Source organism: Dermacentor albipictus, chromosome 1 (genome assembly GCF_038994185.2).
Source record: "Dermacentor albipictus isolate Rhodes 1998 colony chromosome 1, USDA_Dalb.pri_finalv2, whole genome shotgun sequence".
In the NCBI taxonomy this organism is placed as follows: Eukaryota; Metazoa; Arthropoda; class Arachnida; order Ixodida; family Ixodidae; genus Dermacentor; species Dermacentor albipictus.
The window spans coordinates 341425909-341442507 of NC_091821.1; the positions used below are offsets into that span (position 1 = coordinate 341425909).

Consider the following 16599-nt stretch of genomic DNA (forward strand, 5'->3'; position numbering starts at 1 on the left):
TATGCTGTTGGTAACACCATCTTAAGTAGATTTGAAGGAGTATTCTGAGACATTGAGGAAGGGGTGAAGTAGTAATTGTTTTAACAACTCATTATTAGCAGCAGCATTGGACATCAGAAACTGCACATGCATCAAATCAATTTGTCTAATAAGTGCACCCTAATTATCATACTTATTAGTGGTTTTAGTGCACCTCTTGGTGGCTTTAGTGCACATCTTGCCATCGTGGAATTGAGGGTAGTCTGCATCCAGTAAGTGCCCATTTTCTAGGAATCTTGAGGTTAGTAGTAGTGTCTAGAAAGGGCTAGAAAAGAAGGCGATTAGTGGTTCAGCAACAATGAAGATGGTACAGTTATGCACAATGCACTTGAAAAGGCAAGTTATGCCAAACTGGGGACACAGAAGACAGTTTGCACTACAAACAGAAGCAATGTAGTAGTTTGAAAAGCAGTAAGGAGACAAATCACCTTCATATCTCGTGTAAAGAATTTCTTTGCCGACCGTTACGTGAGCAACCTCCAGATAGCGCCACCACACCTTGGTGCAACCCCTTCTCTACGACCCGTGCCCGGGCTTCTCGTCAAGTAGACTAGGTCTCGCGGCCCCTGAAGCAAGGCACTTATGGCGGCATAACCTCAATAAATGTGTCTCTTCATATAAACAATCAACATGGTGTCAGAAGTGGGATGACTAAAACCACTGACGCGAGCAGTGAGCGAAGAAACCAAGCAGCATAGACAGGCTACCGCCACCATTGAAATTCAAAGCCGATGGCAATGCCGCAGAACAATGGTGCACATTTAAACAAGCCTTCATGCTCTACCTGAAAGTGACCGATGCTGCTGACACATCCTTGGAAAGGCAAGTTGCTCTTCTTCTCAAGGTCGGAGAATGAAATCTCCCCGATGTGTATGACACACTCAGCTTCGGAGAACCAACTGTGGTGCAAGCGCACCCAGAATTTTGCTTCAAGCATGTGGCAGGACTGTGTGACGTGCATTTCTTGCCGAGGCAAAACGAAGTCTATTCCCATTATGTCTTCTGCAACCGAGTATAATTTTCTTATGAATACTTCGACAGTTTCCTGATGGATCTAAAGCTGAAGACCAGAGAGTGCAACTTTGAGTCAGGAAAGGAGAAGATGATATGTGACCAGATTATCTGTGGAACAAAAGATCGTGCTGACATTTTGAAGCTGGAAGACCCCTCACTGGAGAAAGTTATCAAGGTGTGCCTCATGCATGAAACAACAAAGCGACAGATGAAGGTATTCAGAGGCAGCCGCGTCCACCAAAGATGTGCACCCTGTCGCAAAGAATAAAAGCCACTTCTCAACTGCAGACGTCAACAAAGGAAAGCAGCCAGCAGCAAGGAGAACAGTGCGAACATGCAATTATTGTGGAGGAAGTCGTGAAACCACAAGGAACGCATGTCCAGCATGGGAGCAAACATGTAACAGCTGCAGAAAGCTCAACCACTTCGCAAGTGTATGCAGAAGCAGTAAGACCATCGCCAGCTTGAAACCTCTAGATAAAGCTTCTATTGTTATATTTCTGGTTCGAAATGATGCATCAGACCCATTGTTCATGATATTAGATGTCAATGGAAAGAAAGTGAATTTTCAGGATGACAGTGAAGCTGCAGTTAATGTCATCATGCAGAAGAATGTCCCATCACATCAGATAAAGCTGACATCAACAAGTCTACGCATGTAGAATGGGGCAAAAGTGATACCAATTGGCAAGACCAACTTGAGTGTGATCGCTCTAGATGGATACGAACATGCTGCAGAGTTCATTGTTGTGCGAGATGACCTCACACCACTTATTCGACGGAAGAAAGCTGAAGCGATGAAACTCATTGCTGTCATTGCCAGTGTCTGTGAGGAACACAGAAAAGGCTCGATGAATTGCACCTTCACAAGTATCCAGATCTCTTGGAACTGTCCTTAGGCTTGCTTTCTGGGAAAGTGCATCTTGTAACAAAACAGTCAGTTTGTCCAAAAGCAGTCACAAACTTCCGCATCCCTGTCAGCATCAAGCCACAACTCGAAAAGACACCAAGACACATGAAGCAACGTGAAATAATCGAGAGTGTCAGTGAACCTACTTCATGCATCAGCTGGATGGTCGTTGCTGCAAAGAAAACGGTTAGATGAGGATCGTCATGGATCCACAAGTCCTGAATGATGCTGTGGAATGCAAATGACACCCGCTACCTGTCCTGGATGACATTTTGCCAGAGGTTGCAAAGGCCATGATCTTCTCAAATTTTGAGCTATGTGATGGGCACTGGCAGTGCATCCTGGATGAACAATCCAATATCCTAACTACATTCCAGACACCCATGAAATTTTTCAAATGGCTTTGTCTCCCTTTCAGTTTGGCAGTCAGTAGTGAATTTGTCGCGAATTGAGAGGTTGCGGCGGAGTGCCAGGACCAGAGGACCAGTGTAGCAGGCTTTTTGAATGGACTAGCGCGTGCTGTGCTTGTGCCCTGAAGCAAGGTTTGGGTACGGGCTAGTTGGTATTCCATGGTATCAAACGTCACTTACAGCGCATACATAGACAAGAGACCAAAAGGACGACGAAGACAAGCGCTGTCTTCATCGTCCTTTTGGCCCCTTGTCTATGTGTGTGCTGTAAGTGATGTTTGATACCTTGTGCCCTGAGCATGCGCCGCCCAACTTTATTTTCGTCGTCTCAATGTAGGCAAGTGCAGCTGGGAGTCCATGTGTTACCTCGGCAATGAATCTTTCGAACGTTTGAGCTACTTTGTGTATCCCAAAGAGCATATGCACATACTCAAGCAGGTCGAAGGGTATAGTAATGGCCATCTTTGGGATATCGGCAGGCTCAATGGGGATTTGGTGATAGGCCTTGACAGAGTCCACTTTACTAAAGCTTTTGCATCATTCCAAGTGGCCTGTGAAATCTTGAATGTGTGGAAGGGGATTGCTATCATGGACCATGTTAGCGTTGAGTGCCCGGTAGTTGCTGCACGGATGCCAGTCATCCGGATCGTTCTTGGGCACCAGATGAAGTGGGGAGGCCCCGCTGCTGGATGAAGGGTGACTAATACCCAGCTGGAGCATTTGCTTGAATTCCCATTTAGGAATGGACAGATGCTCACCGAACAGGCGGTGCGGACAAGCTGCGACGGGTGGACCACGCGTGACAGTGTGGTGGGTTATGCTGGGCTTATGTGTCTGATTTAAACTTCAGGGCCTTGTCACCTCAGGGGAGTCTTCAAGGATGTGAGCGTATGGGCATGGTGGAATCAGCGTGTGAATGCCAGTGGGAGCGACAGCCGACAGAACTCCAGGGATGGAAAGTTGCGTCTTGCTGTCAGTCAGGCGGTGGCAGCACATGCTGATGTCGCGGTCGAAATGGGTCAAGAAGTCAGAGCCAAGGATAGGCTGATTGACATTAACAACGATGAAGACCCATAGGAACATGAGCCACAGGCCAAGGTCAAGAGTGAGGGACCGTAGATCATATGTGGCGATGGAGGTTCGCCGCGCGGAGCATAGGGCCAAGTGACTTAGAAGCGCGGTCACACTTGAAGTACAACAGTACGCTGACCTTGGCGTTCTTGTCTACAAAGAAGCGCAGGCTGTAAATGCGATCCATGACGATAGAAAGGTAGCCGGGTTGTAAGGCGAGGTCACAGGCTGTCGTCAGTGATCTTGTAGTGCATTTGTGGACCACTGGCATGGGGACTTACACTGGTGGGCGCAGTGCTGGTAAGTGTGGTGGTACCAGCAAATAGGTCACCTTTGAGGACTGCGCGAGCGGGGACTCCTCGAGGTAGAGGGATGGCGGATGGGGCATGAGGAGGGGCCATGCTGGTGATGAGAGGATGTCCGAAGAGCGTTGATAGAGACGGCGAGCTGGTCGTTTCGGGACTCTAAACGGGCCATGATAGAGGACTCTGGTGTTGAAAAGAGAGCGGTGACAGAAAAATAAGTCATGTTGTGGACTCAGTCAGCGAGCTGGGAGAGGCGGTTGCGGGTCAAGTCTCCTGCAGCGGCCAAGACAATGCGGATGGACTGCGGCAAGCGCTGCAGGAAGAGCTCCTTCAATAGAGCACCATTCGCATCAATGTTGCTTGAGCCCAAGAGCTGTCGCATGCTGTTGAGCAGCTGGGAAGGGTGGCGATCTCCAAGCTCCTCAGAGGTGAGCAGGTGCTGGAGGTGTGCGCTCTCAGACGCCACTGTGCAGTCCAAAGTACCCTGCTTCAGTTGCTGGTATGGGGCATCACCCAAAGGTGCAGCGATGACGTCCGCCACCTCGTGAGCAATCTCAGGAGGCAGTTTGGCAAGTGGCGATACTGAGAAGTCTCTGAGGTGATGTGGTGTAGATCACAGGAGGCTTCAACCTGGGTGAAGCAGACCTGTGGGTCCCTGCTCTAGAATGTGGCCAAGTGAAGCTGTAAAGCTGCGACATTCTTTGGGTGCGAGGTAGCATCAGGTGGAAGGTTGCCTGATGGCAGTAGGTTTCTGGGGTCGGTCACCTCATAGGCCGGAGTAACCAAATGTCGCGAACCGAAAGGTTGCAGCGGAACACCATGACTAGAGGACCACAATAGCAGGCTCTTAGACCAGACTAGCGCATACCGTGCTTGCGCTGCGAGCACGTGCTGTCCAACTTTATTTTTGTCATCTTTTTGCATTGTCAACCGAGAGCACCCACGCATAGCGGTGTCGGTGGACGCAACAAAATCTTTCAGAAAACGCTTCAAACAGCCCTCAAGGGACTCAAAGGTGTGCAGTGCGTAGCCAATTATGTACTAGTTTTCAATGTCAGTGAAACTTAAAAGGAAACATGATCGTGACCTGAAGCTCAACAGCTTGCTTGACAGGTGTCACAAGATCTTTGTGCATTTGAACAAGAAAAAATCTGAATTCCACCATATAAGTATAACATTTCTTGGACACTTGCTCACAAGTGATGGACTAAGTGTTGATCCTGAAAAAGCCAAAGCCATACGAGAAATGCCGCTGCCCAATGATGTCTACAGCATTGAACGTTTCTGTGATATGGTCAACTACCTTGCTGTCAAGGTCTCAAGGTGTTAAGCACAATGCAGCGAACGTTCTAACTAGGAAAATCATTTATGGGGCATGAACAAAAGGAAAATATATCACTCTACAAGGAACATGCACTATGTTGTGCCATTACCACAAGCCCGGATCCCGAATCTGCAAGATGCAGAATCTATCCTGCGAGCGCCATAACTCTCCCTTCACAAGTCAAGATGCTGCGCCTTCGTGCGGGAGAAGCCTCGGCGGAGCAGCGTGTTTTGACGTGTCCGCGTGTGCCCGACGGCCCGGCGCCGCACCTCCCTTGCCTGGAGGTCACCGCGCGCGCGAACTTTGAACCGGGTGGCCAGCGCGGTCGCTGGTTGGACCCCTCGGACGACCGTCGTGTGCTGACTTTGTATTGGGCCGGTTGAGTGACAATGGGCCTCGGGGATTATAAAAGCAGAGACACGCCGCTCGAAAACAGGATCTGCCGACCCCACCGGGAGAGAGTATCGCTCCCGACTGGGGTGAGATGTGAAACGCGTTTTCGCCGGACGTCGTCGTGCGAGAACAGTCGCGTTTGTTGTGAGCACTCGGCCCCAGTGCCGACCCGTTCATGTCCTGTATGATAACCTGTATATAATGTATAAAGTCCCTTTTGTTATTCTCATCGACGCCAGGCTCGGAGTCTTCGCTACCAACGCTCTGTCACGAAACGGGTGACGAGCGCTACGGGACCACAAAGCCGTTATCGTGGTGCAGCGGTTGAAGTTCGTAACACTGGATGGCAGCTACGGGATTGACCGGCATCAGCTACCTCGGCGCGGTGAGTGCCTGAAGTTTACCTCAAACACCAGACTTTCTCTGACACAGGTTATAGTAGCTTAGGGAAGGATTTGGTGTTGCATTGTGATAACCTTGTGTGTTTCAAGCCTAGTAAGAGTGTTTTGAAAACCAGGGGATGCTGAGGGGGTAAACAGGGCAGTGTGTGAAATACTTGCATATGTCTTACTAGTAGTGTTATAGTAGCGTACGGCAGGTATATTCAAAAAGGGTAAACAGCAGGAGGACAGTGTGAACGATGGAGAAGTACAAGGTGAAGGAACTTCTCGAAATTTGTGAGGAGTTGGGCATTGAGTTGGGCTCAACCAAAAGAAAGAATGCGATCCTTGAGGTCATGAGGACCGGGGACGTAACGGCTGAGGAAGCCGCAGAGGCCTGGGCGGATATCAATGAACGTCGGGAAAGGGAGGAGAAGGAACGTTGCGAGCAGGAAAGGAAGGAAAATGAACGACGGGAAAGGGAGGAAAGGAGAGAACAGGAACGCCGCGAGGAGGAAAAGCAGGAAAGGAGAGAAAAGGAACTTCGCGAGGAGGAAAAGGAGGAAAGGAGAGAGAGGGAGCGACGTGAGCACGAGCTTAAAATGAAAGAGTTGGAGATCCGAAATAACTCGCCGGCGCCTAGTCTCACTTCTAATGTTCCAAGAATACGCGATCAACTTCCACCCTTTGTCGTCGGAGAGGATATGGCCAAATACCTCGTGAAATTTGAGCACGTCTGCGAACGGAATAGCATTGAGCGATCCCTTTGGGCACAGAATCTGTTAGCCTTGCTTCCTGGGGAGGCATCAGACGTAATAACTTGCTTATCGAAGGAGGCGTTTGAGAGCTACAGTGATGTGAAGGAAGCGCTACTGCGGAAGTACAAATTGTCGCCCGAAGCTTTCCGGCAGAGGTTCCGGTATGCAAAAAAGGGTAAGGAGTCGAATGTTGACTTCGCGTTTCGTCTAAAAGCCGACTTGGTGGAATGGCTGAAGGGCGAAGAGGTTTACGACGACCGCGACAAAATTGTCGAATGCATCGCGTTGGAGCAGTTCTACCGTTGCATTGATGAGGATGTCCGGCTCTGGCTGCAAGATAGGCTAAAGGAGGTTAAGCTAAACAAGGCAGCAGAGTTAGCGGAAGAGTATTACACACGCCGCAGCTTGCACAGCAAGGCAGTGCGCATAGAAAAAGCAGATAGAAGAGATGGGTTTTACGGGAAGCCCGACGAACGGAAGGAAATCACGCGTCGCGAGTTTCGGGACGACGAGTCCCTTCCCAAAGAAACTGTAAGGGATGGACAGAATGCATCTCAGAATGATGACGATGGTCCGAAACAGCGAAACGAAATGACGCGTTCTTTTGAAAAACGGAGACCGTTAACCTGCTACAATTGCAAAAAGCAAGGGCACATCGCTGCAAGCTGCCCAGAGAGAATTGCTTTTGCAACGATACGGGAAACTCACAAGAACATACGTCTATTGGAGCCCTATGTGCAGGAAATTAAGGTAAACGGCAAGAAGTGCCGAGCACTGCGGGACTCTGCAGCAACTATGGACGTTGTTCACCCGTCTTTCGTCTCCTCGAGTGATTTTACGGGAGAGTGCGTTAGGATACGGCAAGTGGCCGAGAAGGAGAGTGTCTGTTTACCGATCGCAACGGTTAGCATTGAAGGAGAATTTGGGAAACTTAACACCGAAGCCGCTGTGTCAGCCGCCCTCCCGGAGCAATTTTCCTACCTCTTCTCAAATAGCTCGGAGCAGCTGCTGAGGGATCAGGGCAAATCATTCTTTGCCGACGTGGCGTACATGGCCCCCACGCGATCCAAAGCGCGCCCGCTGTCGAGGGAACTTGGCTTAGCGTCGGTTAGCGAAAGGCGGTGCGGCACACGGACCGATCACGGTAACTTGAGTGGCGAGCAGTCACGGGAGAGGCAGAGCTCGGAGGCTGGCCTAGGCGAGCGGGTCCTGGAGGTGAGTGGGAGTGACGCGTGCAGTGCTAGCCGCGATAGAGACGCGACGCCGCAATTAGGCGACGCGGGCTCCACACTCGCTCCGGTTTCCGCCAGCTGGCAGGAGCAGGCTGCAGTTGAAAGGGAAACTCGGATTCGCGAACAACAGGAAGATTGTTCACTAGCCGATCTGAGGAAGAGCGTCAAACGGGGAGTGAAAAAAAAGGAGGTTTCATTTGGCAAGGAATCTGGCTTATTGTACCGCCGCTACACGGATAAGCAGGGTCGCAAATATAAGCAGCTTCAGATTCCGCGAAAATATCGCCGGGAAAAATGAATGACCTCATTTGCTTCCTCAGAAGTATGTTTTCGGTCCAAAGCGATTTCAAGGGGACCATTCTATTTGTAATTATTATTGCTGATTATTAATTGTTTCTATTTTGTTATGTTGATGATTTGAAAACTGATTGTTTAAGCCTTGTGTGCTAGATCGTACACCTGCCTCTTGTTGCAGCGGGAGAAAAAAAGGGGAAAACAATTTAGTTAGGTTGATTTGAATTATGGCCTTGTCTGGTGTTTGACGGGAGACAGAGGGCACTTGTTCGTGTTGGGTGTTGCCTTTTGCCGGTCGGTTTTGCAAGCTGCAGAACGACCAAGCGGGACCAGTGGCGAGAAGCAAGGTCTTAGGAACGACCCGAGCGGAGCTGGTCAAGGTGCCTTGGCGACGACGTGGTGAGCAGAGCTCCTGTCCTGGCGAGTCGGACCTGGGCACGTGAGGTTACCTGGCGTCCCGACACTGGACGTGAACTTGGACGAGCCTGACGAACGTGCGCGCCTGGCATCCGAGCCACGTGGAGGCAGCTCGTCTTCCCGGCGCCTTATCTGAGGGCGGGGATGCTGTTGTGCCATTACCACAAGCCCGGATCCCGAATCTGCAAGATGCAGAATCTATCCTGCGAGCGCCATAACTCTCCCTTCACAAGTCAAGATGCTGCGCCTTCGTGCGGGAGAAGCCTCGGCGGAGCAGCGTGTTTTGACGTGTCCGCGTGTGCCCGACGGCCCGGCGCCGCACCTCCCTTGCCTGGAGGTCACCGCGCGCGCGAACTTTGAACCGGGTGGCCAGCGCGGTCGCTGGTTGGACCCCTCGGACGACCGTCGTGTGCTGACTTTGTATTGGGCCGGTTGAGTGACAATGGGCCTCGGGGATTATAAAAGCAGAGACACGCCGCTCGAAAACAGGATCTGCCGACCCCACCGGGAGAGAGTATCGCTCCCGACTGGGGTGAGATGTGAAACGCGTTTTCGCCGGACGTCGTCGTGCGAGAACAGTCGCGTTTGTTGTGAGCACTCGGCCCCAGTGCCGACCCGTTCATGTCCTGTATGATAACCTGTATATAATGTATAAAGTCCCTTTTGTTATTCTCATCGACGCCAGGCTCGGAGTCTTCGCTACCAACGCTCTGTCACGAAACGGGTGACGAGCGCTACGGGACCACAAAGCCGTTATCGTGGTGCAGCGGTTGAAGTTCGTAACAACTACAAACAAAATAGCAAAACATACCAAACAGCAAACTATATACAGAGCAAGTTAATTGAACGTTTTCTGTGAAGTCCTCTCACGCTATGGGTTAGAAAGTTCAAAATATTTACATTGCCTGCATCGATGTGCCCATGTTCTCTCGTCATCACTGCTTCCAACGACATGTCGATAGACTCAACAGTGTGTCGAGGATGCGATGTCGCTGTGTCCAGTGTTCAGCCCACAGCTGACCTGGTGGTCAACTGTGGACAGGGCAGTGGGGTGACCAAGGCACCTGGATCGCCTGACTTGACTCCACTAGCCTGCAGATTGTAGCTGCAGGGAGGACTTAGGGACGGTGGCGTCAGCCAGTAGCTGCAGCTTCCTGTGTCGCGGCCACTCAGTTCACAGCGTGCAGCCGCAGCAGCTGAAGCGCAGCTTCCACTAGGTTGTCGCTGTCTCCACGATCCCTCCGCTCCGTTCGGCCTCCAGCTTCTTCTGTTCCCCATCGTCCCAGAGCGTAGCTGGGCTGCTCTCTCTTCTGCTATGTCTTTTTTGCCGGACACTTTTTATTTTCTCACTTCCTTTTTCTTTATTTGTTCCGCAGCCTCGTTGTGCTTTCTTGTCCTCTTCATATCTTCTGCTTTTTTTTCATCTCCCTTTATTTCTTGACTCATGACACTTGCACATGTCTTACCATGAATCTCAGAAGTAACCGAGCTGCTCAGGAAGCTAAGGGTCAAAGGTCAAGCATGGGACTGGAAAGATGAACACGCCAAGGCATTTCAAGAGTCCAAGGCCCTGTTGCTGAAGCACCACTATTGGCGTACTATGATCCCCAGAAACCACTTGTGGTGCAGTGCGATGCCAGTGAACATGGTTTAGGAGTTTCACTCCTACAAGAGGATCAGCCAGTAGCATTTGCAAGCAGAACACTCACTCCTACTGAAGTACGATATGTGTAGATGGAAAAATAGATGCTTGAAAGTGTATTCTCACTATGCCAATTCCATCCGTATACCTTTGGGAGACACACAACAGTGCTGACTGACCACATGCTATGGCAGACAGTCATGGGGAAACAGCTTAATCAAGTGCTGAAAAGATTGCAAGGGATTATTTTGCAAAAGTGGCGTTACAACATTGTCATACAGTATCGACCAGGCAAGGAGCTTCTTCTGGACGACACCGTGTCTTGAGTTTTCCTATCGAATGACTGATGCCAAGAACACAGGGAAGACATAAATGTCGTACAGTGCTTACCAGTTCGTAAAGATATGGTTGAAAAGATACGTGCTAAAACCCTGATGGATGACTCTGCAGAAACTCAAGACTGTTATTCTGTCAGGATGGCCACAAACCAAACATCAAGTGCCTCTAGAAGCCAAAGCCTACTTTCCTTTCAGAGATGAGCTTGTAGTGCACGACAACCTCATATACAAAGTGCAACGTCTAGTGAACCACAGAGCTCTCTGACCTGACCTGAAGTACGAGAGGCACATGGGCATTGAGAGCACACTATGACGTGCACGAGGGTGCATATACTGGCCTGATATGAACGCTGAAATCAAAGATCATGTTGAATCATGAGAAGTGTGCCAAAAGCATGTACCAGCACAACAAAAAGAGACACTAAACCCTCATCCATGACCGGAATCTCCCCTGGAAGCGCGGGGGTTGCGACATAATGGAGCACAAGGGCAAGAACTTTCTGGTGATTGCGGACTATTATAGCTACTTCTGAGAGGTTGACCACCTGAACTTCTTGACAGCTGCCTGTGTTATCCGCAAGTTGAAGGCACATTTTGCTAGACATGGTGTACCAGCAGTTCTTGTAACAGATAATGACCCTCAATTCTCCTGTGAAGCGTTCAGTAACTTTGCCACAGAGTGGAACTTTGACCGCTTGACATCAAGTCCAGGCTATCCAAGGTCAAATGGCATGGCTCAATCAGCAGTGATGAATTTCAAAGTGCTTCACAAAAAAGGCCGAGGAGAGTGGCAGTGATGTGCAACTTGCATTTCTGAACCACCGCAACACACCCCTGCAATATATTAACGCCAGTTTGGCATAACTCCTCATGGGCAGAAAAATGCAGGCACTCCTTCCCACGACAAGCACACTGCTGAAGCCAAACATTATAAATGCCAAGCCTCTCTTGGATTGCAAGAAACATGCCATGACACTCCACCATGACAAGCTTGCAAAAGATCTCTACCCATTGAGAAAAGGACAAAATGTTGCAGTCTCTCCCCATGCTAACGTAACATGGTCAGAGGGCACCGCCGTGGAACAGTTTGGTATTCAATCATACAAGGTGCAAGTACCGTAGGTGACAGCACTCTAAGATACAACAGAGTGCACATTCAAGAAGTGCTTCAACCATGCCTTTGCGGTAATGCGCCTACTATTCCACACAACTGTAGTCAACAGCCCGAGACTTCTGGACCACCCAAGGCCAGAAATCCAGATTGTGTGGAGAAAGCTACTAAGGTGACCACGCTGCTTACGGAAATGTACAAGTTACAACAGCAGGCGGACCCAGTATCAACTCCTTTGCGTCCACGGCGGGTCGCCACTCTACCGAAGAGGTTCAATGACTTCATAGTCTATGATGGCAAATTTTAACCAGAGGAGGATGTTACCTGAGCAACCTCCAGATGGCGCCACCACACTGTAGTGCAACCCCTTTTCTACGACCCGCTCCTGTACGTCAAGGAGGCTAGGCCTTGCAGCCCCTGAAGCAACACGCTTATGGTGGCACAACCTCAATAAACATGTCTCTTTGAGATCCTGTGTCTTCCATACGAACAATCAACACCGACCACTCTAGGATTGTGAACAGGTGTGTGCAGCTGCCAAAAAGATACATAGTAGAAGGCAGAGTGGCCCAGTTAATTTTTTCGTAGAAGTGGACATAGCAATTCAGAGTGAACAGGCCCTTTGCCTCCCATCAGGGTTAGGAGGTTCACAGCACTGCAGTGTCTTAGGAAGTCAAATGAGGGGCTGTGGACAGTAAGAAGGAAATGGAGGGAGTAAACCACTGAGGCAGTTGCCTAGCACAGGTGTACCCATTGCCTTTGATAGGCATTTGCCACTGGCATTCTTGACCTGTCACTGAATGTAGGAATTTGCTTAACTCTCGCTTTCCGTTGTGCTTTGCTTGATCTGCAGGGTTCGGATAGCCTACAGTGTTGGTCATGTGCTCAATGACCTATGCGCCTCCATGTGGTTCACCTATCTGCTGGTGTACCTGACGTTCGTGCGACAGCTGCGTCCGACGCTGGCTGGTGCACTACTGCTGGTTGGCCAGGTGGCGGATGCTGTGGCCACCCCATTTGTTGGCATCGAGTCAGATAGAGACGATGACTTCTGGCTCTGTCATTATGGCCGCCGGAAAACATGGCATCTTATTGGTATGTCTGCACATCCTAGTACCATTTCTTTTATCATCAGCTTTTTTTTTTAAGTAAGTGTAGAAATGCACATAAATGAAAGAGGATTGTCTACAGAATCCCAAGATTGAATGACACTGAAGCACCATAAGATCTGGATTCAAAGCCAGCTACGATTGGTGCATTGTGGTGCATTTCCCTCATGGAACCACTGCGGTTTTATCCAAAGAAGACATGCACAACGTGTTATAAAAGAGATGTTGGTGGTGCTGACTCTAGAAATTTCTGGGATAGTGGAACCCACATCAACTGGGGCTGTAAAGAATTATTTTGCTACGACACTAATGCAGCCTGCAAATGTAACAGATTATTAGTTGTCATCACATACAATTAAGCCTCTATATAATGACCTTCAATACAACAAAATTCTCGATATAATGAAGTATTTAACTTTTTGTAATTTCTTGTCCCTAGAACACATGTGTTTCGCACCTCAATATTACGAAGTATGTTCATGCAGGATTTCAGTGTAATGTTACTGCAAGCATGCAATAACATGATCAATTACACCTCTCTTTCTCCAGCATGACCATGGCTGTGCATGGCTGTAAGTGCGTTCTATTTTGGACGTAAGCTTCGGCAGGTACAAAGCTTGGGTGAGCTGAAATAGTTGTGGCTTTATGTATGCTGTCTTCATGTTTAGTGCTAGAGGTTGCACATTCTAAAGTTTTGGAGGCGCATTGAAGCGAGAAGCAGCCAAAGTGTAAGCTCCCCTCAGCATCATCCCACATTGGGGGACACTAGTGGCGGTGCTGGCGAATTGGACATAAACTTCCCAGTCGTCAGTTCATACCACCAATGTGAAGATATTGTCGATATGGCATAAAACCATATCCTTGCCGCTCAAGTTCAACAAAATGAAAATTTTTCTAATTGAAATTCGTTTCCAATGGCCCAATATGTTGGAAAATTTTATAGCCCCATCCATGAAGCGGGGGAGAGGGTTAAAAATTACGCTGGTGACTGTACTTAGCACAAAATATTGAATTTCAGTATGACATAATTTCAGTGATATAACAAACCAATGATATAACAAACCTTGATATAGCAAACTTCAGTACAGTAGACGTCCGGTAATTCGACTCCAGTTAATTCAATTTTTTTGGTTAATTTGACTCTGACAGAAAGTCCCAGCCACCGCCTACACATTTCTATGGGCCCATACTTCTGTTATTTCAATCTCAATACTAGCCCTTGCTGGATAATTCAAATTTAACTGGTCAGCTTCGTGCAGTACAGCTGTGTTATGCGCTGAAGCATACTAAGAATGGAAAGGGGCCACTATCACGGGCCATATAATATGTGGTTCTTAATTATACAGGAGTGCGTGCACCATCTCCGGTTGCAGTACAAGCACCTATAGACCCCTAATAATGGTGGCAGATCCAGGGAGGCGGAACGGTTAGGCGATCACCGCCTCCAAAGCCACTAACTAATCCACCCCCTCACCCCCTTCCACTTCTCGACAGTGATTTTTCAACACATGGAATGTTTTAGGCAGCTGCGGCGAAGAAAGCACCCGTCATTTCTATCTTTTTATTAGGCACAAAACTGGCTAACGCAACTGCCACCTTTGTGGTAGCGAGCTAATCGCTTCCCCTCCACCTCCATTTTTGCCCCTTCAGAAAGTAACAGATTGTTTAAGTAAGCGGGACCATCAGGATGGCCACAAGGAGGGAGCCTTCCTTTCTCCCTTCTTTACTCAGAGACATGTGCTCCCTTATTCTGCACTGCTATGCTAGGAGAACGTACTGGTGCAAGTCACCTATCAGTATTGATAGACTTAGAAACTGTTGAGTGTCATTCAAGCTCGTGCCCTTCATCGCACAGAGTGTGCTTTACTCATGCTCCAATAGGGGGCAGCACAAGTTACCTTCGGCGGCTGATATAAAGCAAACAAATTGGCGGTTACCAATTCGCGCAGCATGCGGCGACCAAGGCGTAAGTTATTCAAGTTTTCACAATTATTATTTCTTTTATACAGAATACTGTGGGTAACATTTATGGCACTGTCTTTTGTGAATGACTTAACAAAGTTTCAGTGCACTGAAAGCCAAAATTTGCATTTGTCAGATGTGTTGAAAGCGCGTCCACATTTGTGGACATAAATTGTTGGTGTGGAGACTTGCTGCATCTTTTTTCATGTTTTGCAGCACGTTATATCAAGGATTTTATTTTAACCTCCCCAGATGGGTTAGTGCTTGATTTCTTTTATATACACTGGTAAAGATACAGTCCTCTCTGATGACATGAAAGCTAGTGGCCTAGCCAGAGCAGTCTTAATATAGCTTGTGGAAACAACTGAGCAGCAGTCACATATTTTCACAAATCAGTATTTTACTGCATTGAAAAATTTTAATTGCTTATTTCACGAGAAAAATTTCATGCCTGGAAGAGTAAATCGAAACCGTACTGAGGGTGCTGCTGTAAACCTTCCTGATGACAGCAAAGTAAGCCATGGAGAATCAACCTCCCTCGTATGTGAGAACAAAAGTATGTGTCTGGTCAAATGGAAAGATAACAAAGGCATAAATTCCTTTTCCAGTGCTGTCGGAATAAACCCTATGTCTTCATGCAAGTGCTCGTCGAAGGATGAAACGAAAAAAGATTAGTACCGCACCTGGGATATTGTATTAGAATATAACCAATTGAAGAGGGGAGTGGACCTCGTCGACAGGTGTATTTCACATGCTAGGATGAAAGTAAGATGCCAGAAAAGGGCCATTAGGATGCTCATACATTGTCTCGACATTGTTGTCTGCAATGCATGGGTTGAATATTGTTGCGATGCGACAGCTTTGCACCTACAACAAAAAGAGGTGCGGTCTCTCCTGTCTTTCAAGCAGCATGTAGCCAAAATATTTGCCAGATCTGTCCCAAATTCAAATGGTGCCTGGGAATAAAGGTACAAAAGTAGACCAGCAGCTCCACAGACCAGACCAGCCTAGCTGCCTGACGGTGATGCGAGAAAATGGTTTTGACCTCTTCCCAGAATATTGTAAAAGTGAAAATGCAATACGATGCTGCAACAGAGATTGCAAAGCAAAGTTGAGAGTTTGGTGCATGAAATGCAATGTTTCCTTGAGCTTACAAGTGTAAAATTGTTTTTTTTTTTTACCATGCTCTCGATTAATGTCCCGCTTGTGGACACTCATTTGTACTGTTTCATAGTGAAATCTTTTTTGCAATTTCTTTCTTCGCATTTCTGAAGCTGTTTCAAACGAAATGTTGAAAACATTTCTGTTTTCCTTGTCTACATTTTTTTTGGTAGTGAAAAGGTTAAGTGCGATTTTCACCTCCCTTTTCTGTCTCTTTAAAGTATTTAGTTTTTACTACTACTACAAGGCTTGACCATGCCCACCGATGTCAATAAATTGTTTTGAAACTGGTCACATGTTTGTGTACAAGATGTTGATGAAAAATGCACTAAGGGATGCAACTGAGAACGAATCATGACCATTTGGTTACAGACGTCTGGTTAGTTGCACAATCCCCCCCTCCCCCTAACGTACCCACCTGGATCTGCCCCTGCCTGAAAAGCACTCTGCCAACCATTCAGAGCAGTTTCTGATGTTGCTGTGGTGCTCGGTAGACGATAAAAAATTATGGTTGCTTAGTGAAAACAAGGAAAGATGGAAGGGGACAAGCGGAGTGCCAGCCTGTTGTGCCTGTTGTGATTTGAGCCCTGGTTAGGCCGCCTTGTGTGTCTCCTATATGAGACAGGTAACAAGGCCTGGTACGTGTTCCTTAATTATGCACATGTGCATGTACAGTACTGTGCACTGAGAAACGGAGAAAAACCATCTGCATTTTGGGAAAGCTAGTGA

General features: G+C 48.1%; 1 protein-coding gene across 7 annotated transcripts in view; it reads left to right on the forward strand.

Moving 5' to 3' along the window:
• LOC135906674 (major facilitator superfamily domain-containing protein 12-like) overlaps nt 1–16599 on the forward strand; it is a 60547-nt gene that overhangs the window by 14432 nt on the left and 29516 nt on the right. For all 7 annotated transcript variants that reach the window (XM_065438254.1, XM_065438327.2, XM_065438399.1 and 4 more), the window contains one exon: nt 12492–12733. In XM_065438254.1, the coding sequence (XP_065294326.1) occupies nt 12492–12733 (242 nt within the window). The remainder of the gene's footprint in view (nt 1–12491; nt 12734–16599) is intronic.